Source organism: Gambusia affinis, linkage group LG14 (assembly GCF_019740435.1).
Source record: "Gambusia affinis linkage group LG14, SWU_Gaff_1.0, whole genome shotgun sequence".
NCBI lineage: Eukaryota > Metazoa > Chordata > Actinopteri > Cyprinodontiformes > Poeciliidae > Gambusia > Gambusia affinis.
Window position 1 is genome coordinate 4,113,435 of NC_057881.1, and position 26,684 is coordinate 4,140,118.

Sequence of the window (26,684 nt, forward strand, 5' to 3'; positions counted from 1 at the left end):
AACCGCAGCCGGAGATAATTTACACCATGTCCGAATGCGAGCTCGTAACAGAGTGTGTGTGTGTGTTGGTGCACATGCTGATGAGAGGATGTGTGCATGTGTGCGAGGGAACGTCCAGAGCACTCCTGGTAATGCTGAGACTCCCCGTGAGCGGCTGGGTTTATTTTTGGGTCAGTGACAGTGTATCAATGGCTGCAGATGCGTCGGACAGGAAGGCTCTGAGGTACAAGCAAACGCTGGTCAGTGTCCTCCTCTTTATTTCCTCTTTCCTGTCACTTTTCCTCACTCTCGTAGTCCATTTGTATCTGTCAAACATCGTTAAATCACGTTTTGGTTCATTTGAAACGCGTCAAGGGCCTTTTCTTGAATTGCTCCCTACTCATGACGCACCTGTACGGGCAAATCAAAGTTGTGTGGATGGGGGTCTCCTCATTTGAAGTGTCAAGACATCAAAAGAGGCTTTCAGCTTCTGTGGAGAGCATTTACCTAAAACAGGGTTCGACACATGGTAGAATATAAGGTGCTGAGACACTGTGCACCTCTTGATCTTGGCATGTGCGTACATACTTGTGCACATAACACGTTCTGTCCATCTTGCTGCTTCCCACTGTTGATTCCTCCACCTGCTTTCTAGCCTCTCTGTACCTCATTTCTTAAGCCCTGCCTGGACTTAACACATGTCAGAACAACTCCTGTGCTTGATCCGTGAGTCTATTTTGCACACAGTTACCATCCATGTAAATCTATGTAGCAGTGTGTGGGTGTTCATGTTTCTGTGCTGCTGTTTTTATATGTGTGTTTGCGCATGTGTCCTTGATATGTTTTCCAATGAGGAGAAACTTGATCTTGGAGTAGAGTCTGACCCCATTCATGTAGGTGTGAGGAATGCAGCGTGAAGGGTGAACATCTGGAGAAGGAGATTTCATACCAGATAACTTTCAGGCTGTATTGGTGCATGGTAATATTTTGCAGTAATGACACTGAAAAACATTGAAATTGTGGAAAACCCTAAATTTGAACAGTTTTGAATAAACGGTGAAGTTGGATATTTAGAAACTGAAAGAAGCAAATACTGGAATGTAAATTGCTTTCATTCCAAAATGGTGACTTCTATTTGATTTTTGACAGCTAAACAAAATGCTCTGGGAGCAAAACTGGAATTCTTCTCAACCTGCAGGGAACAAATTCACATTAAATTGAACAGAATTTCTACTAAATGACACTTAACAACAATCATCATGATCCTGTGCCATCACTGACATTCACTAGTACATTTTGTGAAGATGAATCCTGTTGAAAATGCTCAGCAGTGGAAGCAACTTCTTTCATTTGAAGTTTCACAAAGATTTTTAAAAAATTGCTCAAGCACATAAATATTCAAAATATATATACATATATTTCTTGTAAAAATATATTATTGAATATTATATTATTATTAAAAAGCACAGTATTGTTCTGATCCATATTGTCATTTTTTCAGGAACCTGCTTCTATTTGGAGCTTTTCATGTACTCCTTGAAATATGAGGCACAATATTATACATCCTTCTTGGTAAATAAAATAAAATGAGAACACACAATTTCCTTCAGATTTTTTTTTCTTTTAGGTAAACCATTTCTTGCTTTTTATGTCTATCAATCTGCCAATCTGTAAACATTCCAAGTTTGTTTCTACGTAATGAAATTTAGATGCTCAAAATATTTTAAGTTGCTTTGCTACAGTCTTCAGTCAATATACACAGGCTTACAAACAGCAAAGGACTATTTAAATATTACATTTAATATCAAACCACTAAGCACATCCTACTAAGTCAAGACAACTGTGCATGCTATTGTTTGAGTCTGGCATTTAGTCACAGTTAATTGTGTGTTGCCCTCCTCAAGTTTCAGTGTGCATCGACTGGCCTTTCTGCTTACACGCACGGTATCTCCAGTGCTTTATGTACATGTGCATCTAAATCCATCTTTTACCAACCTGTCCATGAACCCGTTAAATTAGAAGCTGTTGAAAGGTTGCTACATGGAAGTCCTAAATATCAGCAGCACACCAAACCTACCAGCTTGTCACTTACATTCCTGAAGAGCTATTGTCTACATCTGTTGGAGGACCTACAACACAAATTTGCCTATAGCTCTCTATGCTGTACAGGTACTGTTGCTTGATTATTTGTTGATAATGGTAATCTATTAAGATCTTGTGCATCCAATTATAGCCAATAAATCCATACTCAAAGAGTTATGCAAAATAAAAACTTGGTAATTGTGATATACAGTTATTTTCAGCCTTTTACTTTGATAACCTTAAATAAAATCTTGCATAAATAACAATCGTCAGAAGTCACCTAATAATAAGCCCACCAATTTGTAATTTAAGCACAGGATAAAAATAGCTTCAGAAATTTGTTTGAGAACATTACTGGTAGTTAAAAAAACAGCATCATGACAACCAAACAATACAACAGACATGCAGGTCAGGGATGAAGTCCTGTGAAATCTAAAGCAGAGTTAGGTAACAGTAAACAGACCATCCTGGTCAATGAGAGTGGTTATCAGAGTAGCTGCCAAAATGTGCATGGTAACACTGAGAAGCTGCAGAGATCCTCAGTTTAGGTGTAAAGTAATGTTGACAGGACAATGGTTAGTTGAGAACTCTAGAAATCAGCCAATTAAAGTCCATGCATTATTTGTCTTCCACTCTGAAATTTTGGAAAACTTAGTACTGCTCTATTATGCAAACAACCAATAAAATACATGAAAGTTTCTGGCTGTAATGTGACAAGATGTAGAAAAGTGCTAAGGTTATTGGTATTCACTTGAGTCTCTTAACAAGGAGTGCTGACAAGTCTTGAAAGTCTTTTAACCTCACAAACCTCACAAAAAGCTTCTCATTGGTAAATATTGAGTGTAGCAGGTTGTACTTTGCCAGTACAAAAATTATGTGCTGACCAGCACTCATTGGATGGACCAAAAATAACAATGGAAAAATTAAAAGGGCTAAAAAAAGTTCTAAGAAGGAGAGCTGCATGATTTCTTTTAAAATATTGCTAAATATTTCAAAATTAACAGCTTAGTAATATATATAATTACAAAATGTCTGGTTTTCATCACAAGATCTGGAAGACAATCCAACCATCCCCTCCAAATGATAAAAAATGTATTATGATCTTGGAACAACCCAGGAACCAACCAATCTGCCAAGAAAGTATGGCATATAAAAAGTTCCACAGAAATTGCAACAATAAATAACAGTTCCTCCCATACACTTTAGAAAGTGTATGGGAGGAACATTTTCTGCTTGATCTGCCAATTTAGACAATCACAGTTTCCCCTCTCTGATCTGTATGCAATCATTAAAACAGCAACAAGTAGAAGGTCACAGGAACGAAGACAAATATTATACACGTTAGATATAAAAACCCATACAATGTCATTATTGTAATGTACTCAAAATATGAATGTCAGACAAAGATCACCAAATTTCCATTTGAACCACTTTGTCAAAGTCTCAAACATGCTAGTAGAGGGCAATGAATGAATTTACAGGAACAGGAGGATTTTTGTCAGCGAACAAAGAGCAGCTTTACCATCTGGGAAAGTAAAAGTGCAGCATGTGCAATTATCAAAAAGACTTCAAGCATCCATTGATAATAAAAAGGCAATGCAAACTTTTGGACCAATTTTTTGTGGTCATATAATTTTAAAATTCAAACGGTTGTTTGATAAATGTTTCAGTGAAACCACTAGCCATGAGTGAAAGAAATGCTTTCTTGTCATCATTCATACTCTGAGAAATTGTCAAGATATCAGAAATTCTGCCACTGTATGTAAACTAACGAGCACAACTGTATTACCTGCTGTATTAAAAAGTCAACTATGTCTGCTTTCATTGATGTAAAATTTAGAGAAGAGGAAGACTGTGCTAAGTGATATGCTAAGGTTGGACACATGACAGACAAGATGAGGGCACCTTTCAGTTATAGACATGTTTACTTGCGATCCAGAGAATTAATCTCTTCCCCAGATGTCCTGGGTAGTTTTTATGGAGCCTGTCCAGAGGTGATAAATCTAGATGCCGAGCCCATGTTTCCGCTTCCATTAGAGCCTTTGAGGGTCAACACATGGTTCTGTCTATTTTTAAAATGGACCCCTCTTAGCCAGAGTACTATTACGCTCCACATTCTACCGGTGCATGATGATGGGTTTCAATGATGAATGTCGTTCTGACGTGATGTTCTCTGCTTTGTCCTAATGGAATGGTCTCCCGACACTACAGCTCTATGGAGAGTACCAGGAGAACCAGGGTGGCTCGGGCAGACGGGAGGCCACACGCCTGCTGACGGAGAGGCAGATCAAGAAACATGGAAATCATCATCATCATCATGGCCATGAGAGGACACAACACGGACATGGTCGCCATAGTCACGGCTACCAACATGGCAATCACAGCAGGCAAAAGACAAGGTTTCAGCCCAACGTGGAAAGTGAGGCTACAGATGAGCAAATGGCTGATAACGAATTTACCTCCATGAGGAAAATGCGATCCTTCTCTAAATGCAGAGGTTAGCATCATCAAATAAAAATATTCAAGATGTGGCCCATTTTCTAATCTTCTGCTGCCTTGTTTTCACAGACTGCATAGCACAGGTGCAGCGGTTTCTTGTGACGAGGCTGGGAGAAGACTGGATCTTCCTGGTTCTACTGGGAATCACAATGGCTCTGGTCAGCTGGACCATGGACTATGCTAGTGCAAAAAGCCTGCAAGGTACAATTAAACACAGAGGGACACATTGGCAGTCAAGATTGCATGGTTAAGTGGTTACACAAAATGGAATCTCTCCCTACATGTTTTTCCCTTTGTTTCCCATTACACTTTAAGTCCTTTGTTTCCATTTTCTAGCATAATAGTTTCATCACATTTTTGGTCACCATTTTTGTCTTTACTCCGTACAGTTTCCACTGTTTCACAGTTTTTCCTCCTTGTCCAAATTTCTCTTTCTTTAGCGTATAAATGGATTTATAAGGAACTGAAGGGAAACATCCCCCTGCAGTACCTGGCCTGGGTTTCCTATCCCCTGATATTTATCCTCTTCTCCTCCCTTTTCTGTCACCTGGTTTCTCCTCAAGCTATTGGTCTGTACCAACTCCACCCTCATGTTTACCTTCACGGTTCACTGTGAAAACCTGCATGTGCAGGAGAATATTTGTTTGCTCTTACTTAAAGTTATACTGGCTAAACCAATATCCATGATGTTTAGTTTAACTATGTTAATTTGCTCTGCATCAAGTTTGGTTGTTTAAGCTGATTTTTTGAAAATGAAGTTGAAATTCCCATATTTCTAAGTATTGTCCTCTGTCTTATACCTCAAAACAATATTTTGTTACTTTCCCAACTTTTAAAATATATGAAGAGGTATACAGATTTCAGTAAATGGTTCTCCAACATTGCCTTCCATAATGTGATGAAAATCTGAGCCAAACTGGCAAAGATTGTACTAAGACTAAAAGTACAAATTTTCATTTCATGGTAAGAATATCACAACTTAGAGATACCAATCAAGAAACAAAAATAACTAATAACCTATGTTGACCTTTTTCTGAATAACTTTATCCAAACATTTTTCCACTACAGTGTGAGCTTAAAGATGAAAAACAAATTATTTTACTTACAGAGAAAACTGTGCTCCTACAAACTCAGTCTTGCCTTTTATCGTAAGGTTCTGGCATCCCTGAGTTGAAGACCATTCTGAGAGGGGTTGTTCTTAAGGAATATTTGACTCTGAAGGCTTTTATTGCAAAGGTCATCGGCCTGACTGCAGCTCTGGGCAGTGGGATGCCTGTAGGAAAAGAGGTAGGCAAAGAAATAACCCCAACCCCTTTGCTTTGTGTGTGTGTGTGTGTGTGTGTGATGGTCAGTTTTTACTATTTGATGTAAATGTTCCTGTTCTCCTTCACCCAGGGTCCTTTTGTACACATCGCAAGCATCTGTGCAGCTGTTCTCAGCCGCTTCATGTCCTTCTTTTCAGGCGTGTATCAGGTAGGCTAAAGTTGGGAAACGCAACTTCCATGTAGATTGTTCCTGTAACTATAAATAATGTATATGATGGAAATATCTTGCAGTTTTTCCTTATTTCAATGACCTCTCCTTGCTCTTTGGATCAGTAGAATCCCTACTGCTATACAGACATCCTGACAGTGGGCTGTGCTGTTGGGGTGGGCTGCTGCTTTGGTACTCCACTTGGAGGTAGTCAACCATTTCCATTTTATCTGGATTTTTTTATTTGTTTCCTTGTTTATAGCCAACTTTACTTGCAATAAAACAGTCTTATACAGTAATGATGCATAGAAAAGTATTTATTCAAGATAGTTCAGAATCTGACTGAAAAATCTGCAAAACATTTTTTAATGACAAATGATTAATTTAGTCTGAAATATATATTTGACATTTTTAAATGTTGAAAGATAATCATTTGATATTTTCTGCATGTTTGTGCCGTTGTTCTTTTTCTCCAACAGGTGTGCTCTTTAGCATTGAGGTAACATCCACATACTTTGCTGTGAGAAACTACTGGAGAGGATACTTTGCTGCTACATTTAGTGCCTTCATCTTTAGAGTGCTATCTGTGTTTAACAAAGATGCAGGTATGGATTGGAGAGAAAGATTTGCATGTGCCGTATGAATAGGAGCATTTATGTCTCTTCCACAAGGGGGAGCCATTTTTCTACTTTCCGTTATTAAACAAATTCGACTCTGTTTATGGGCTAAAACGCACTTCAGATCCAAACGTTCACTGATCTACTTTTATTATTGGACTGAGTTGCAAAAGGATTCATTAATTTATTCCTCTTTTTCTCTAGATTTTTAAAGGTTGAGTCTTTTTTGTTGTTTTCTAGTGACCATCACTGCTCTGTTCAGGACAAACTTCCGTATGGATTTCCCCTTTGATCTTCAGGAACTTCCTGCATTCGCAATCATTGGGTGAGTGATTGAAAAATATAGAAACACACGTGGGGCCCCATTTTGATTGTATCCACATTTCAACCAAAATGTATTATTTCAAATAAATGTTGGTTGCCTCAGATGTTTTTATTTTTAGAAATTAACAAAACGTCTGAGGATATAAAGTAAACTCACTAATGTAATTTTTATGCCCCCATTTGTTCAGCAGTAAAAATCAAGAGGTTTATTCTCAGAAAATAAACTTGTGTAGAATGACTATTACAGACTTTTGAGCATTTACTTATTAGCTTACCAATATTCCAGCTATTTTAGTATGAAGGAATATATTTTTAGTAAGCCGTTTCGCTTTAATAGTGAATGCTGTAACTTTACGTTCCTCTCTGTCTTTGCAGAATTGCCTGTGGATTTTTTGGGGCGTTTTTTGTGTATCTGAACAGACAGGTGGTTCTGTTCATGAGACGACCAAATGCAATGACCCGCTTCCTGATTAAACAGTGAGTCTTTGTATGTTACAGTGTGAAGAATTTGTTTGTTGTATATGCTTAACTGAACACAAATTTATGAATTTTGTTTGCAGGTCATAACATTCTTCACAGACATATTCAAATAGTTACTTGTGTTTTTATGTAATTAATAGCTATTTTTCTTCTCTTCCTCTGTTTCTTTCTTTGTGTGTGCGTGTGCGTGTGTGTGCGTGTGTGTGTGTGTTTTAACACTTCAAGTCGACTCATCTTTCCTGCTACTGTTACACTGGTCATTGCCACCTTGACCTTCCCACCAGGGTTTGGACAGTTTATGGCTGGAGAGGTCAGAGCGCAAATTTGATCATTTTAGCCTGTCTTAAAGCAAAACATAACAGAACAAAAACAATTCTGTTTTGTTTTGTTCCATAGCTACAACAACCAGTAGTTTCTATAAATAGGTACGATGACAACTATGTGTGTGCTTTCTACTCATAGCTGTTTTAACATTACATGGTTTTTCCTGAAGTTCAAACGTAGATTTTTATTTTATTTTAAAAATTATTTTTTATTAAAATTTTGTGAAACAGGGAACAAGAGAAAAATAATTAACAGTGGTGGCACAGAATACAGCAATGCAATAAGTTAATTATTTGAACAAACTATTTCAAATAATATAATGCATTGATGCAAAAAGAAAAGATAACTTGAGGATTTCCACCTTCAACAGTTGCAAAATGAAGACTCCTGCTAAGGTATTCACACCCCTAAACTATTCTACATTTTGTCACATTGGAACCACACAGTCAGTAAATAGAGCTGTTCACAAATAAATCCCGGGCAAAGAAAGAATGATTCAGAAAAGCAGCAATTTGCCACAAGCAAACATGTGGAAGAAGGTGCTCAAGTCAGATGAGACAAAAGCTCAACCTTTTGCAACTATGTGCAAAATGCTTTGACAACCAAAGTTGCAATGAAATCGTTTTGATTGTTGTCCACACAGAAACACATTTAGCTTTAGCTATCTTGCAAATATAAATGAGTAAACATTTCAGTCAGCTTTCAAAGTTCAAATCTTTAAGAGACATCTTTTAAAACTTTCTGCTGCAGTTGCAGTGAAAGGTAGTTATGTAAAAAGCTGACACACAGGGGCTGAATATACTGTAGATGCACACCTTTCAGATTTATTTTCTAAAAATATATAAAATCTTGTGTTGTGTACTCATTAAATTACCAATCAAATGTTAAATTGGAAAGCTCTGAGAAGCATGTCTGGGCACCTAAAAATGTAAAATAAACCATAAATTCAACAATTGTGAAGCTAAATGTATTAGCAGCTTTGAGCCAGAATTAAGCCTCATCATGTGGTTCACAGATGCTCAGAATAGATCACTTAGTGAGACCAGGTGTGTTCGCATCCATCTCTGTTTATGTCACTGAGTAACCACTCACATTTAGCAGTGTCAATTAACAAGAAAGTGATACCTGAAATTAAGTTAAAATATAGCTGCAGAATGGATCATCTAACCTTTTACTTTTACTTATCTACTGCTACATTTCTTGTTTTTGTGAATAAAATTCTTACTGTCCAATGAGAGTAGTGTAAAGTTACAAAAGCAACAACAAGAGGAAAGTGAATGCTAAGAAAGATTTAAAGTAGGATTAGACCCAAAATGTCAAAACATTAAATTAAAGACTCTTGCATTCAGACTTTTCTGTTGACGTTCCAGATTCATCTTACATCTTCGATGGTGGGCCTCAATTTAACCCCGACACAAGTAGGAAGTGCAAGAGTGGAAAATCAAAATGACACTGGCATTGCTTCTTTCCCTGCAGAGGCATTATGCAGATGCAGCACTATGGTTTTCTGGCTCTTAGCTTAGACATCTATGCAAATGTGGAGCAAAATGGTTGAAGTGAATTAGTCATTCATGAGTCATCCAAAGGGAATGACTCATTTGGACACGGCCACCCATACCAGTCTACGTCCCGCTTGCTGAATGACTTCCTGCATGTTTATTATATCTGACTTCTTTTCACTTTTATCTAATCTAAAATCTTTTATTTCTCATCCTCCTTTTGTTAATCTTCACTCTGCCTCAAACTGTTTTGATTTTTCTTTCTCTCATTGAATCCAAAGAGTATTTCTTCTTTTTATCTTAATATCTTCTTCTGTCTCTTTCCTCTGCTTCATTCTTCTTAATGATTTTCCTGTATTTTCCACACTTTAATTTGTTGCCTCTTTGTGCATTCATTTTTGCATAATCTTACCTCCCGTCTGTTTCCTCCTTTTTGCCTCATTTGACCATTTTTTTATTCCATTTTTCCCACTGACTGATGTATTTCTGTAATCAACCCTCTTCCGTCCCCTTTCCATCATTCTGCTTTTTGTTTCTTCCCCTTCTTCCCACGTCTCCAGCTCATGCCCAGGGAGTGCATCAACTCTTTGTTTGATAACTTTACATGGACGAAGATTTCGGGATCTCCCTCTCCAGCTGGTCTGGGCCGGTCTGCTGCATGGCTACACCCTGACGTTAGCGTCTTTATCATCCTGCTGCTCTTCTTCATCATGAAGGTACGTGCCTGCCTCCTAGGAAAGTGTGTGAGTGTTTGAGTTTGGTATTTGCTGTGTTAGATATTTTGGTCTTTTATTGTTTGGTGTCTGGACACAAATTTCTACCTGTGTTGCATCTACCTCCTTGGATTTGACTGAGATTGTTTGTGTATGGTGCTGGTGCCACTTGACGTCAGCATTTTCATCATCCTCCTCTTCGTCGAGGACAATTGTTGCAGGTCACTTGTGTCTGTGATTGGGACATCTGTGTAGGGGTGTTCTAGAATGTGTTCATCTTCCACATTTTATTCTGGTCCAAGGTCAGAAATGCTGGCAAGCTTCCAGCACCTCTTGCTGTTTTATGACTTCTTAGAAGCTTGTTCACACACACATTCACACACTTCCTGTGTGATGACGATTCTAATAAGCAAAGAGATTTACTCTTTGTAACCTGAACAAGGTGCATAGATAGCAGTGAGCCATGAAGGACAGAATTTATTTTCCCTGAGGTGTATCCTGGGTCTTCCCAAAAAGTGTTTCAGGGATGTGATCCCAACCTGGAAGGAGCAATCCACTTTTTTTCTTTTTGGTTAAGAGCCTTTGCCTCATATTTAAGTCATTACCTGACATATTGTTTTATTTTAACTGTCGACTTGATCCCGTAGGTTGAAATTTTTCTTAGTAGAATGTGCGTAAAGGTACCCAACAGATGACTCAGATTCAGATTTAACATCTTTCTTTCCTTCCCTCTATTTGTGTTTGGTTTATAATACCAAAGTCTGAGCAGAAATCTCCAGATGTCTCCAGCCTTAGGTACCTCTAAGACATTTCTCAGCCTACTGTTAGACTTGATATTTCTACACAGAGGTTTCCTTAATCATTAACATGTCTGAAACAAGTCTGAAAAGCATCCCTGCCAAATCTTAATTGTATCCAATGAATCTGATCTTCCTTCAAAGTTGTTTCTTAAAACTGATTCAATTGGAGTGTCTATCTGACTGGGGTTAGTGGACTATTGACAGCATTTTTAAAAATCACCACTTCAAAAACCACAAATTATCTTGAGAGAATCATTTGCAAGTGCAATGGGATACTAGGACAACTTGGTGCCATGTAAGTACCAAAAAACTTCTTTTGTTTTACATTTAGAGTGCAGCAAACTAATGCTCTTCATTTCATAGTGTATTACATTGTTCACAATGGCAATCTGTGTGCTACAGTTTCCACTTTAGTTTCTAAAAATATGTCTTATTATCTCTGACATAAAGTGCTTAGCTAATGCTAAAACTAGAATGTATGATCTCTGTATTTAAATGGCTCATTGATAATTCTGCTCATAATTTCATTGCGGTGAACTTGTGCAGATACACAGCAGCAGCAGCCAATCAGATCTAAATTGTGCAGCAAATTTCAGTGTAAAGAATGAAAAATACTTTGATCAGTTTAGTTAGATCAACAGTATAGTTGTACAGCCTATATGTTTATATAATGATGCCAACGAAATCAGGACATCTCTGGTTTAAACCTCCACAGCATCTTCCTTTGTTGGTGACCTATATTTTATTTTACTTTGAAACACACTTGGACTTCTGCACTAACTTCATAGCATGTTGCTAGTACCATCTGTCAAAGGATTTGTGACACCAACGAAAGAGTGTGTGCTGACTGACATGTCTTTTTGTGTGTGAAACTGCTTTTGTGAGTTATGTGTCTTTCTGCCTGATTGATTTTGGCTGTTGAGATTAAAAGAGAAGAAAAAAACTGAACACATTCTTCTCTGTCATCAGCATAAGAGCTGCCCTGTGAGAGACGTGCTAATGGGATTTTATCTTCTTCCATAGTAATTTAGTTCTCAAACACTGATGAGAGATGACACATAGAATAATATTCTGGACTGGTGAAAGGGTAATGTTATGTTTCCAAAAACTCTTTTTAAATGAGCAGGTGCTTTGGAGGTGTTCTGGTAAACCACAAATGTTTTCACCTAAATGCCAAAAAAAAAAAAAAATCCACCTCTAAGGTTGTTATTATCTCTGACGGGGATGAGAACAAAGCATATTATTATAAAAGCAGATTTGATATTACATTCAAATTAAGAGATTATTGTTTTGTAAACAATGCAATGGACATTTGAAAGCACAAGTCCAGAGGAGTTTGTTCATTCTTCATTTCTCTTTTCACCCTTTCACTGGTAAGCAGTCCACATTAAGCTGGCATGGCTGCAGCACCAGCATCTGTAGCTTCTCTGGGGCAGATGTTCATTAAGTGCCATGCTCAAGCATACCGAGGGATGATTGAATCTCCTCCCTCCCCGACCTTACATACAAAACACCACTGCAAAATCCCCATCACTGGAACTCATCAAGCTGTGGCTGAATAGGAAGGTTTTTTCCTCAACTCAAATGGGAAAAAAAAGTTAATAAGAAGCTCAAATTGTATGGTACTATACACTCTTGTTGCTATGCAATGTGACACCTTGGCTGCAGTCTGAATGTAAGGTGGGTAACATAATGAGAGTAAAAGAGCAGTTATTAAAAGAAAATATAATGCATTTTTCTTGTGTCTCATAACCTCTCAAAATTAGCTATTCAGCTTGCCAAAACCGTGCTGCACCACATATACAAACAATTTATTCAAAACGGTTGTCAAATTTGTATTCAGTCATTTTAAGATGTGCTTCAAACTTTTTCGTTGGCAGATTATCAGTATTGTATCCCTTTCTTACATGCAGTTTTGGATGTCTGCAGTGGCCACCACCATGCCCATTCCATCTGGGGCCTTCATGCCTGTCTTCATACTCGGTGAGAAAGAAACAAGTGATTATTATTGAGTGGAAATTCTTTTTTCATTCCTCAACCATCAATCCTTTATATCTTCAGCTGCCAATAGGGGAGAGGCTGGGTCAACTCTGGTCTGGTTACCAGCTCATGAAAGGGGAACAGAGAGATAGTCATAGCAAATAACTGTTCATAAAGACCCACCTGTTAAGAATTTAAGATCATATCACATTGTTTTCTATTTTTGATGCCATCAGCTGTAGGAGTATCGTATTTTGCGGACTATAAACTGCTACTTTTTTCCTACGCTTTGAACCATGCGGTTTATATTCCGGTGCGGCTTTTCTGTGGATTTTTCTTCAACCGCCAGGGGGCTCTTTAGCAGGATCATTGGAAGTCAAAATTGGGAACCAAAGAAGAAAGTGCTAATTTTCATTTAGAACAAGCACATGCTAGCAGCAGGCACGACGGATAAATTTCTTCAAACTCATATGATGCAGCTTTTAAGTTGAGGGCTATCAATCTGGCAGTGATTATAATGGTTGATAAAACTTTTGTGCTTTTGCTAGGCAAACTAAATAATCCGCTCGCCTACAATACAGTTTTACAAGTCACGCACATGAAAACAGGCCATGTGCTTTTTGTGTACCGGTAATTGAAACCTGCTACCAATGTTAATAAATGTGGTTGTAAATGTGTTAGACGTTATTAGTTATTTACTACATTAAACTAATACATCTTTATCCCACTGTGTTCTAAAATATTAATAGTTCTTAATTTTTACTAATTAAAAGCACATTTGAAATTTCAAAAGGTGAATTCTCTATTGTACTGACTTCAACATCATATTCACCAAATTCCTACAATTGAAAAGATAGTTCAGTGTAAGCTAAGCAACTAAAGGTAAGTTAAGCAAAAAAACTTCATGTTCTTCCTTGTTGTTTTATGCATCCTTAAATCTAGCTCAGTACCTCTTTAAAACATGCAGATGCATACCCTATTTGCTCCCTTCACATTAAAATTAGACATAAACTTCAAATAGATCAAAAGTTGTTTTCAAAGATAGCCCCTGGGCAGAAATACATTATTTGGTCAGAGAGCCTCAAGTGAAGAACTTTGAAGTGGTAGCCTAATTTCTAAGCGCTGCCTCTACATTAAACTTACTGCACTGTCTCGCTGTATTACTGGAACTTGATGTGGCTGCGTGACCTAGTTGAAGAAATTGTATTTGTCCTCTCTCATGCCTCCTCTACCAACTGTATATATATATATTTCATCTAATTACTCTTCAGTGTGCGTAACGGAAAAGTTTTGTGTCTGTGTTGTGTAATGGACTGGTACCCTCTCCTGGGTTTACCCTGGCTTTCACCCATTGACCACTGGAGATGAGCCTCAGCCTCCTAATTCAACAACACTGAACAGAATTAAGTGCACATAAGAAGTAGATGAATGTTTAATTCATAGACATACTGTAGAAAAGCTCTAGATGTTTGAGTGTCTACTGTTGAATATGTATTCATTTTCACCATGTGCTCCTTTTTTAGGAGCTGCATTTGGTAGGCTGGTCGGTGAAGTCATGGCAACCCTGTTTCCTCATGGGATTGTGTTTGATGGCATTCTGTACCGCATCATTCCAGGGGGTTACGCAGTCATCGGTTAGTATGTAGTTTCTTTACTCATCTCTTCTTGCTCTGTTTTGTGTTATTGCTTTTGTCACGCTTGCTGATATTTCAAAAACATCACTATCTGCAGCGGTTATTGATTTTGCATCATTAAAATCCATATTCATTAAGTTCTGCTACCAAACTGTCCATTTCTGATGGACGTCGTGCAGACGTCTCTTTATGGATTTCTTTTTCACTGCATCCTGCCAACTTCATGCGTACAATGATTTAAAAAAGTGCCAAGTATATCTTTCTTGTCAACTTCTCTTCCACTTCTTGTCAAACTTGCTGGTCCTCCAGTCGTCACTTGCTGTCAACTCATCTTCCTGCCCTCCTGCCCACCTAATCCTCCTCACCTCCCCCAACTTTCACCGTTTGTTGTCTCTCCCCCTCCTGCTCCCCTCATCCTTTCTTTTAGAACCTCTTGTTGCTTTGCTTTGACAGTTAAATGTCACAGTAGGTTTGCTCTGCAGTGCTCACCTCAGCAGCTGACTCAGAAATGTGACCTCCCTTCAGTCTCTATCCTGCTGCATGGAAAGGCCATCTCTCCTCTTTGTTCATTGATCTCTCTAACCAGTTTTCTTCTGATCTCTTTTTTTCCATTTCCATGAAATCATTTTCACAAATACTGTTTGTGAGAATCTGTATTTTTATACAGTCACCACTACCTTAATATCTTTATTGGTCTGTGTCCTGACTTGTTTAAGTCCCTTAATTTACTTTTAGTTATATCTTCAGTCTTTATGTTATGTTGCATTACTGTTCCTTTGCTCTGTGTCCCATACGTCTGTTCTTTGTCCACCCTATGTCTCTGACAGGTGCAGCAGCATTGACCGGAGCTGTGACTCATACTGTGTCTACGGCCGTTATCTGCTTTGAGCTGACAGGACAGATTTCCCACATACTCCCCATGATGGTGGCTGTAATCCTAGCCAACATGGTGGCCCAGGGCCTGCAACCTTCCCTGTATGACTCTATCATCCAGGTCAAGAAGCTACCATACCTGCCAGAGCTTGGCTTTGGACACATGAGGTTTGTGTTATTTGCATAGAGATTTAATTAAAACTTCTATCATGGTTTTATGTATTCTCAAAGATGTGTTGGAAAGACTAGAAAATGTTTTTGGTAAATTATAAATCTGAGAAAATGAGCACCACATTTGGGGATCCCCAAAGGTCTGTTCTTGGGACAGTTTTATTTTATCTTTATGTTCTCTTGTGGAGTTACACAACACTTTTTACTTGTATGCTGATTACAAGTAGTTTTAAAATGCAAGACAACAGTCAATAAGTAAGTTTGTTCATAACATTAACAACTACACAATTTTAAAAATCTTGTTAATGGTCATTGAGACTTTTGAAGGTATTGGGCTTTCATACATTTCAGGATTGTTTGCCAGGTGAGAACTATCTTCATAAGATCCCAGGACCAAACCTCGACAAGGGGTTAGTTAATTTGCTTCATAAATGTGGAACTAACACCCTGAAAATCTGAGATGTGCAAAAACTATTAGACCAAAAATTTACATCATAGCATACTGCTACTTCTTCATAATGGCAGACAATTATTAACAGTTAACTTTCATCATGTCTTGGCAATATGTGTTTTAAATTTCTGTTTTTTTAAATTTATTTCCATGTAGTGCTTACATTATCATTTTAAAAATATTTTTTATCTTGAATATATTTTCTCTTTACCCCTGCAGCCAATACAACATCTTTGTAGAGGACATTATGGTTAGAAAGGTGAAGTTTATATCCTCCCAGTCTACATACAGAGAAGTCAAACATCTGTTGGACTCTTTCTCACTGAAAACTATCCCTTTGGTTGACTCTAAAGGTATGCTTATTATGTATTTTATCTGGCCGTCTTAAATTGAACTGAACCATAACATAAAAGTGAGATACAGTTGAATTAAATGCTAATGCAGATGAGGAAAACCTTCTAATGTATTATAAATGAGTTTGTGTAAGATTACATTTGCAGCCCCAAATTCCTGAGGCAGTTAAGTTACATTGCATTATTTGTTGAAGTCCAAGTAATTATTATTTTTTGTTTATTTAGATTCTATGATCCTGTTGGGCAGCATTGACCGTGTGGAGCTTCTAGCGCTCTGTGATTGGTGGTTGTCCCCAGAAAGAAGACTTCTGATGGAGGTAAATTAGATGTAACCGGATCATTTATTTTGATTACTTAGAATATTTTTCATTGTTGTTGCATTAATGTGTAAGATTGCAAGTTTTACTGTTCACAACTTTGGATAATGGACCACATAAACTGGGAAAATCCCAACATGCTTTTCATGTTTGCACTCTGATGTTTCACAAAGCCCATCATTACGTGTGCAGTCTAAAGTGCCCTTCAGGTTACATTAAATTGGGTGGGAAATGTTTGCTCCATAAAACGGATATGTAATAGTTTGCATAAAACATGTGCTGAAGCATAATTGCAAATGCAGTAATTGGCCTAATGATTGGTCTAAATTTCAGAAGAGGTTATATTTAATTTAAATCATGACTGTCAGTGATTGAAACTATTTATTTGTTTCATGTACTTAGTTGAGGCTGTTTTTGTAAGGTAGAGTTAATTTTATTATCAGTTTGTGTCTATCCATTGAGTGACCCAAAAAAGCAATTGTTAAAATAAAACAGAAGTAGATGGTTGGAAAATGTTTATGTTTCGGTTATATTTGCTTTGTTTTTATCTCTAATATTTTTGAATAGGTGTTCAGAATATTACTTCAGAAACTTGATGCATAATTATTGTCATTTTGAAATATTTTTGTGTATTGTGCAGTAGATTAATTTGATTAAGATCAAAATTGTTCACACGTCTCCCAGATTTAGATGCAAATTATTCTCATTTTAGCAAGAAGTTTGTTTCTGAATGAAATTGGACAGACATCTCTCCAAAGATAATAATTTTTCGTATAAAAATGTTTTTTATAGCAGTTATAACTTTACCTGTGCATGTTTTGCTACCAGACTTTGCCTTCCACTTTTGTATTAATGTGCTTAGACATAGACTATGTTAGAGGCCAGTTTCTTTAGTAATTTACTTTTGTGGCTTACCCCTCTTGTTTAGGGTCTCATTGACTGTCTCCTGGGCAAATTTAAGTCAGCAGTCTTCCTATGTATAACACTGAATTAAAAGAAGATTTCAGGGATGCCCAAGTCCAGTTCTGGAAAGCTTCTATTCGTCAGCTTTTACATGCATTCCTTCTCCAAGACACCTGAATCAAATAATTGGCTCCCTACCAGGACTCTGCATAGCTGGATGATATTCTGATAAGAGAATTCATCTGTGTGATTCAGGTTTGTAGGAGAAGGAATGTGATTAAAATTTGTGGGATAGTTGCTCTTGAGGACTTTAGTATTTCTTAATGATCTGACCATCACATTCTGTCTATCTGTGTGGATTATATACCATGTCAAATGCAAATATATAGATGTTTATTTATTCATACAAAATATCCATTTGCTTTAAAATGTCTCTCTGATTGTGATCTTAGGGTCCGAGCCTACAGGAGCAGAATCCATGTCCAAAAAGCAGTTGGGAGTCATTCGCCTTTGTAGATGAGGAAGAAGATGAAGAAAGAAACAAGGTGAGCCAACAGTTTGCTTTATTTTTTTTTTCCTGATTACATCTGTTTATTAAAACAATGTATCATTATGTTTCAAACCATAATAGTTTCTTGTGTTTCAACAATTTTACCTGCACAGTTTAGACCAAACCCTAAAAGTAGAATATAATTCTATTCCCTAAGAGCATAATTAGCTAAATAGAGCATCCCCTTAACTGACAATTAAAGCTAACAGTGGTATAGCGTTGCAAATAAAAGAGAACAATCCAGTTATAATAACCACTATGAATGATAAAGTACGTTTGCTGTCCGATTTGGAGCATCAGGTTAGACTTCCAGAGCTGTGTCTTGTTGTTTTCAGGGCAGCCCTGTTCAGGAGGAAAGAAACGGTCCTGTACCCCCTCCCAAACCTCAGGACCCTTCCTCCATCCACACTGCACCTGCAACTGGTGAGTACAAAGGTCAACACATTTTTGCATCATTTATTCACCTCTGAAAACATATGAAACATAATTTCACTCCAGTTGAAGAAAAAGACCTTGTAGCCCAAAGACAAAGATTCTATTGAAGTTAATTACTACATAAATAACCAGTTTTCAGAGGACATGAAGTCAATGTACCATATTCCACTACATTCTGAGAGCCTTTCAGAGAAACATTGATCCCTTTATACAAGTTCAATCACTAGACTGATGTAAATTAATATCTGCTTGGTGTGACTATACTTCCTTCCTTTCCTGAAATGAAAAGCTGATATAAATATCCAAGCAAACTGGTTTTTAAAAACAGAAAATTGAGTAATCTTTTTCTTCCCATTCACAGTTATGCATTATTTTTATTGATCTATCAAACAAAATTCCAATTAAAAAAAAAACAAAAAAAAGCAACATGCAAGAACCATGCATCACCTAGATCTTGCAGCTTCACAAAAGCCCAATGTGCCAAACTTGGTAAGATTAATTTAATTAATGTCAGCTTTTCATTAAACAGATTCAAACATGTTTGTTCGTCTGCACTCAGTAGATGTCAAACAACCAGACAGTGTAGCTTTGTGTTGCTGACAGCAATGACTTGGCTGGATGTTTGCAGGGAGGAGGCAGATGGTGTGTGTGGATGTGTGTGTGAGTTGTTGCACAGTAGCTTATCAAACTCAACAATTTGCAGCCTCCAAGTAAAGAGGTATCTAGGCAACCACAATATAAAGGTTTCTTTGGTTCCTGCAGAATCTTGACATTCCATTTGCAGTTGGGTTACTTTCTTTAAAGGTGTGTTTGTATAATTCATCGATTCTTGTCCTGTTTCCGCCACTCCTCTTTCAGAAAAAGGTCCCCTGCAGTCGGTGAGAAGAACGCTCAGAAATCTCTTCACCTCTAAAAGCAGACAATCAGAGAAGGAACTGCAGGTGTGTCTGTGAATGCAGCTTTTATTGAGCATCACTCAATTTCTGAATGTGCTCCATTAACAATACAGTTCCTCAGTTTATTGCTGCTCTGCAGGTTATTTTCTGGGTGGTAATTTGTTCCTTTTTCCTTCAATCAGCTATTTAAATGTGACTCAGTAATGAAATGTTATGAACTATTGAAATACTAATAGCTCTTCATCCCTTAGACATAGCCTAACGCCACAACCACATTCATGCGCGGGTACTGCTAGGTGAACTTGTTAGCATTTGACCTCTGTTCATTGATCGACAGAGATTTTAGAATAACAACCTGCTTCAGAAAAACCTCTCCAAGATCACGCATTTCTTTTCAATCTTTTCTCATCTGGGAAGTTCTTATATTCAGTTCTGCAGTCAGTCTGACTCACAGAGGGAAACAAAGCTCGTCACCTGCAGGTTGGAAAATCACACTGTACAGAAGTGTGTGGTTGCAAGCTGGAGGGTTCAGAATGTGATTTCTGTTCTCCCCACAACTGAGATTTTTGTATTGTTAAGCTGATTATCAATTCCCTCCAAGGGGAATGTTTTCACATCAAACAAAAATCTACTACTCAGAATATCAAAGAAACATGCAAGGGGAAATTTTCCACCAGCATACTTCCAAAATGTTTTTGGAGGTAGTAATTTGCTGTTAGACCACTAATCTTACCCACAATCTAAGCCATTTTGCAAGCAATATAAAAGCTTTAGTGATATTGGCTGAAAGTATAAAACACTCCCCTTGTTTCCTTCTTATTTAAATAAACAGAAACAGGATTTCATTGGAGTAAGATTATATTATTTCTGACACTTGGAGGACAAAACTTAGCAAGGCAAGAAGTCAATGCATGCAGGACAGGCCCCACTTCTACAAAATAAGTCATACCAGGTGTTGCCCTGAATTTCAACGCCTGCGTCTATTCAGGCCTCTTCTGCTGGATGTGCTGTGCAAATTGCAGAGAGACTACAGGCCAAAAATAAAATAATCCATATAAAATACAGCCTCTTCAAACAGAAATTCCAGCTTTTAGATGTAATTTTTAGAGCCAAGGCAAATGCTTACCATTACTGTTAAAGTAACGTTTTCATTTCACTTGCAGTCACCCCAAATAAGATTGCTTTATTAACTTATTAGACAAACTTCAGATTCAGAAACTAATCTCTATTTTTTTGTCTTTTATTGTTTTATCTCAAGGAACCCTGTCCTCCTCCTCTGTCAGACACGATGACTTCAGATGAGGTAGGTCAATGACAAATGAGGAATAAAAGATTTTCTAGATTGTTTTCAGTTTTTTTTGTATTTCTTTTATAAACACTGTTGTTAATTTACCACCGTCTTAAATCTATTTATTTTCACAATAAAGTATCACTGTGGTTTTGAGTCCTTGATTTTTTTAAAGCCATCAATTTCCATTCTATTCTGCTAATTGTTGATTAGAGAATCCCACCGAAACAAATACTATTTTCATCTGAACAAAGTTGGTCATCTGCACATTGATGAACAACAAACAACAAAATCTGCTGCAATTTGACCACAGAAAAGCTGAACTTGTGCACTGTGATGACCTTGAAGTAATTTTAAAACAAGAAAACGTTTCTGTGTCCTTCCAAAATATTGTTACTGTAGGCAACATGTAATAATTTTTCTCCAATGTTCTCAAAGAGACATATTCAAGGAGTCCACATTCGGACACACAACGTTGTTTAAAACTTGTTTAATCATGGAAATATCACCAATGAAATGTGACTTAATAGTGTTGCAAATTTGCTACATTGGAGATTCAAAGCATGGAAGTTTTTCTGTGCTAATGCACCAAAACACCATTGTTCCCTCTGGTGTTTTTCTATCTGCCAACCTGCTTCTACTCTTCCTGTTGCCTTCCCAAAATTCTCCACAACACCATCCTGTAAAAAAGCGCTGGGTCTGTCACAAGAGGCCGAGACTCATCGGTAAAATCCAAAAAGAGGCTAAAAGGTGTCACACCCTCTAAATCTCAGGGTAAAAGCGGGACATGCTAGGACAAGACACAAGGTTTCAAGGTTTTTCAGTGCCCTTCTTATCTCTAAAGAAAACCATTCTCCTCTCTGTAGCTAAAAATACTGTTTACAGACATAAATATTTTTTACCCATACTGACATCTCAGTGTTTATAAATTATATAACGGCTATTTTTATTGCCTGACAGATTTGTTCATATGTTTTATGACTCCTCAGAAAAACAAATCTCGATGCTTCCCTCTGGCTAAAGTCATAATTCTGAATAAAATAACTTTGTTTCCCCCGGTCTGAATTTCAGTCGGCTGATTCATCCCTGTGACCTTGGTGTTTATTTGCTGCTGCAGATCAAAGCGTGGGAAGAGGCAGAGATGGACAAGCCGATGGAAATCGATGAGATACGAATTGACCCTTCACCTTTCCAGCTGGTGGAGAGAACTTCATTGCACAAGGTTGGTGGAGGAAGACTTCCCACTGAATCCTTGTAAAACAGCTGTTCTGCTCTAATTTCATTTCCCCGAAAGCAGTATGTCGAATCTTAACATTCTGGACATCGTTCAGAAATGTTGTGCATAATTGGAAATGTATAATCTAATCTAAATAACCCATCTGTTGCATTTCTAATCTTATTTCAGTTGGTGTTATCTGACCTGGTTGTCCACATACGAAGCATATTTCTCTCCTCTCTTAAATAACAAATGTTCATGCATTAATCATTGCCTTATATTCAAACCATGATTTCTCACATCTGTACCTGCAAACAGAGCTGCCGGCATGTTGATGGTGGAACGGGAATAAAAATAAAACGCTGATTTTCATATTTACGCTGCTAATGAATGATAAAATATGCACAAAAAAATCAAATGCATTGGCGTTCACGTTTAGAAAGGCAGTTATTACATAGCAATAAGGGCTAAGTTTGAATCTAAGTTTCAGTTTGAAGTTTCCATGTCCTCTTATACATTCATGAGTATTACTTGGATACGCCAGACTGTACATGCAAGTATTTAATAAAATAAAGTTGATAATCCAAAGCATTTTTGCATTGTTAGTGTTTGCACAATTATTGTTTAATTGCTGCTTGCTGGTAGTTTTGTTTTTCTACCAGCAAGCAGCTAATTTAGACAAAAACAGCCGTCCCCTGTTGCAGAAAACCTCGACGTGTAGAATTTCCCAGGCTTGCTGACTCTTTGCTAATTGATCAATTTTGAGACTTCTCTTAGAACTTCAAACACAGCTTTTTGTTAAATTGTTTCATTTTTTTTTATTTGTTAGTTATTATAATTTAAAACAAATTATTGTACTACTTCATTGCTTAAGATGACTATCATTCTTTTAAGTTTGCATTTAAATAGCAGTGTGAAAGAAGATATAAACATTCCAGAAATCTCTTTTAGTTGCAAATTTTCTAACATTATGTAAATCTGCTTTCTGGTAATGCTTCCACACACTCATTAGACTTCCGCTTTTTTCATGTATTCAGCAGTTGGTACCACAAGATTGAATTCCCATTGTTATAAATCTTAGTGGATCCAGGATTTACTGTCATTTTCAGGAGGTAGAAGCGAATAAACACCATCTAAGCCTTATTATTCTTTTTTGTGATTTCATTTCCATGGTAATACACAGAATACCGTGCTCATTCATGTGCAAAAGAGTCCTTGTGATTGAGATGTACTGATGCATACAAAGAGCTCCCCACAGTGGGACCTCAGCTGCTGTATGAAAAATATAGTTTGTGTATTCAAAATATGCTCAAGGACTTTACCTTTGTGTTGAGTCTGAAGCCACTTTGTTCTCTTTGTGTCTAGACAGAGCAGACAAAGAAGCACTGGGCTTGTAAATCGTCTGAAGTCACAGACAGATAAAAATAAATGTCCTTTTAAAGGAGTATTTTCTGACAGTTGCCTGAGTTACCTTTTCACCTTTTCTCTGCAGACTCACACATTATTCTCCCTGCTTGGACTAAGTCATGCTTATGTGACCAGCATTGGAAAACTTGTGGGGGTGGTGGCTTTAAAAGAGGTAAGAAACTTAAGTTAGAAAAGTTACTTTTTCCCCTACCTAACTAGAAAAGTCACTGTTTCTGCTTCTCTTTCCTATCATTACACTACGTATGACAAAAAATCTCAGCATTTTGTTCATATAACCAAATACTGACACCTAACTCTTCTTCTTTGATAAATAAGAAAAACAACGAGTATATAAGAAGGTACACACATTTGTGGTCAATTTCCATTTTGGCCAATCATTTTGATACCAACTCTATTCTATTGTAATTTGTAAAAGCATAAAAGCATCTTTCCTAGCATTTCTGTCATGGTAAGTAATTATTATTAGAAGCAGGGAAAAGTGTTACTGAGAGATATGGGTGGCAGTGGAGATGGTCAGAAAATAAGAAACTCATTGATTGTCTAGTGACAGTTTTTTGGCCTGTGATTTAAATTTATATTTTGATTAAATCAATATATGTATATCATTTGCATGTGAATCTGGACTGTGTATGAAGCCTGCACTTTTTCATGTATTCTACAATATTTATACTTTTGCTCTATGTGTTGAAATGTTCACACAGGGTTCAAGCTGGTACTTTTAGTCTAGCTTCAAGTAGTTCTGTTGCATCTCTTTGACAATGAAGCCAAAATGCAAATGGTTATTCCAGTTGTTTTAGATTTAAAAGTCTCTGAAACTATTTAAAATTATTGGCTTTAATAGTATTGTGTTTGTTAATGACTGGCTTTGATTTCCATCATTTTCTAAGAGTCTGAGAGACTTGTACTGAAATGTCATCTTTTCTTCTGTATCATCTTATAAATCCCATTTTCTTAATTCTTTGACCTAATTCTTTTTCTTTATTTCCAATTCTGTTTCCCTTTCTTTGCTTCCTCAGCTCCAGAAGGCCATCGAAGGCTCCACACGCTCCGGCGTCCGGCTCCGGCCCCCTTTGGCCAGCTTTCGTGACATCAGCAAACATAAATCTGTCCCTAAACCTCCACCCTCGTCTTCCAGTGCTCCTTCATCTCCTATTTCAACCTCTCCACCTTTGTCTCAAATTATCCCAGAGCCTCCCCTCTCTTTAACCCCTGACCACAACCAACACCATAATAATCATCATCATAATCACCACGAGCAAGAAACAGAGGTATGGATTGAGGGTGTACCGAAGGAAGTAGAAGGGTGTAGCAATAGCATCCGCCGCAGCAGCACTTCAACAAGTGGCTCAGGAAGTAGAAGTTGCAGCTACAACAGCAACCTCACCCTCCATCCACCTTCCAGTCCTCCTCCTGCCCCTCCCTCCACAACCCCTCCTCCATCTCCATCTTCCTCCATCCCTCTCTCCACCCTGAGGCCTTCACAAAGACTCCTTCAGGTGGTAGAAGACAGTGATGATGAGCCAATGGTTTAGCTTACAAGCAAATAATATTTTTTATACTGGAAATTTGTATTTAAAGATTTTTTTTTTCCATTCTTAACTTATCGTTCTGGTATTTGGGCACTTTATGTACCTCTCTCTATCACACCGCTACAAATTCTTTGTGATTTAGAGATTTTATTCTCGTTAGGCATCTAATTCTCCAGCAAAACCTTTGCTATCACCTCTAAATACGATGCAGTGGTGTTGTACCTCAGGGATCAATCCTTTCCCCTTTAACTTTCAATTTACATACCTCCTTTACACCAGCTTAACCAGGACTTATAGCATATTGCATTGGTTGAAAATAGGAAATGACACTTAAAATTTTGTTTATGATTGTTTTAGAGCCAAAGCAGCATAGATAATTTTGACATAACATTCACAATAATCTGCTTGTTGGAAATATTTTGCTTTTCATTAAGAATTCCATAGAAAACAAGAAACAATAAGTAAATGCACCCCATGCTGCTTTCCGACTTTTATTAGTTAATTTGATTTTTTCTGTTTAATAACAGTTTCCCAACCAAAATGAAGCTACATTTTTATTTATTTTTAGCAACTCTGTTGAAATTTAAGCAAAATATCTGTCGTGGCTCCAGAGAAAGGTTCCTGTAGTGCCATATAACCTGATTGTTCTTGTCTTACTTTTTAAAATGACATCAGAAAAGGTTAAGTTAATTTGGCGCAACCCTTTTGCATAGTAGCACAGTAATGAAGCTGCTCAGTCCACCATGGAAGACTGTCCAAAGCCCCACAACGACCTCTGTGCTGACCTTGTGGAAGCAGCCTCAGAGCTCATTTCTCCATGGCTAAGTTGACAAATGAAGCAGCTAAAGGCGACTGACAATACCAAACCCTCTCTAACAAAGATTCCTTTTTTTTTTTTTTTTTTTGCAAAGCCACGTCCCAGAAGGACTCATAGCTTCTTTGAATAATTTACAGGAGAATATTTATGAGAATCAAATCGGACAGAAGAAATATCAATCTACGGCATCCGCAGCAAAGTGATGGTCAGTGTCTATGACGGCAAATGACAGCTGACAGTTTGTTGTATAGCATCTACACATGATAGAGATTCAGACAAATGCTGACAGATGGGAATCTTATAAATTAGTATTTAAATTTAATTTAAATATTTAAAGGAGGAACAGTCAGGATGAATTAATTCAGGGGCTGGAAGTTAAGGGTCGCACAGAAATGTGTCTTGCATCAGGAGTAGAAGGTTTTATTGCATGTCTCCCCTCAAATGCTGATTTGTATTTGAAATCTGCAGTTTTCTGTTACTGAAAGACTGTTCATCTGGAAATTAGAAGCTGGGTGCATGTTCTAACTCAGGTTAGCAGCTTAGAGGACTCCTTAATAGAATAAAGCCATTTCATTCACAGATAATGTCATAAAAGGCATGTGAAAAGAAAACTTACACATCAAACCACACTCCAGCTACCAGCAAGGTTATAAATGTTATTTTCTGCTTACTAATGCAATTTTTACTGAAATACATGCATTTCAGTACAGAAATGCATCTGTCCTTATGATGCACCATTTCCAGATTTCATCTTATATGCTTGCACTATTAAGTTCTCTTAACCCAAAGTTAGTCCTCAGGTGCTGTTTTAAGTCTTTAATTTTTTTTTTTTTTTTTTTTAAACAGCTTTTATGTTCAAATAAAACATATATCTGTATCTTAAACAGGTGTTCAGTTTTTGTAAGTCTTGTATCATCTGTTTATCTGGGGTAATAATATTTATTTATTAACTTATTTATCTTTTGGTGTTTCTGTAGATTCAAATGTTTTCCAGATGTTCATATAACTGTCAAGTAGTAGAATAATAAAGCTTTATTTGATTGTAGATTTTGG

At 37.3% G+C, this 26,684-nt stretch overlaps 1 protein-coding gene across 2 annotated transcripts; it reads left to right on the forward strand.

The window, feature by feature from the left end:
* The first annotated feature begins 154 nt into the window (after positions 1 to 154).
* LOC122843128 (chloride channel protein 1-like) lies at positions 155 to 26,676 on the forward strand. 2 transcript variants are annotated; one of them, XM_044137648.1, is made up of 24 exons: positions 155 to 239; positions 4,273 to 4,558; positions 4,630 to 4,761; positions 5,001 to 5,129; positions 5,714 to 5,847; positions 5,956 to 6,033; positions 6,162 to 6,240; positions 6,513 to 6,638; positions 6,891 to 6,975; positions 7,350 to 7,451; positions 7,680 to 7,764; positions 9,838 to 9,993; positions 12,704 to 12,773; positions 14,294 to 14,404; positions 15,232 to 15,445; positions 16,119 to 16,252; positions 16,478 to 16,569; positions 17,925 to 18,017; positions 18,358 to 18,445; positions 19,316 to 19,398; positions 20,612 to 20,656; positions 21,759 to 21,863; positions 23,350 to 23,436; positions 24,302 to 26,676. In XM_044137648.1, the coding sequence occupies exons 1-24, from the start codon at positions 189 to 191 to the stop codon at positions 24,815 to 24,817; spliced, it is 3,081 nt and encodes a 1,026-aa protein (XP_043993583.1). In that variant the 5' UTR covers positions 155 to 188; the 3' UTR covers positions 24,818 to 26,676. The 2 variants fall into 2 exon arrangements, with proteins under 2 accessions (XP_043993583.1, XP_043993585.1); XM_044137650.1 differs by having other exon boundaries at positions 201 to 223.
* The last annotated feature ends 8 nt before the right edge of the window (positions 26,677 to 26,684 follow it).

Excerpts from the sequence above, each read along its gene's own strand:
- LOC122843128 (XM_044137648.1), top strand. The coding sequence starts at position 189 with ATGGCTGCAGATGCGTCGGACAGGAAGGCTCTGAGGTACAAGCAAACG. Across the intron at positions 6,034-6,161 it reads TCTTTTCAGGCGTGTATCAG|AATCCCTACTGCTATACAGA; the intron begins GTAGGCTAAAGT and ends TTGGATCAGTAG. Across the intron at positions 7,452-7,679 it reads ACCCGCTTCCTGATTAAACA|TCGACTCATCTTTCCTGCTA; the intron begins GTGAGTCTTTGT and ends TAACACTTCAAG.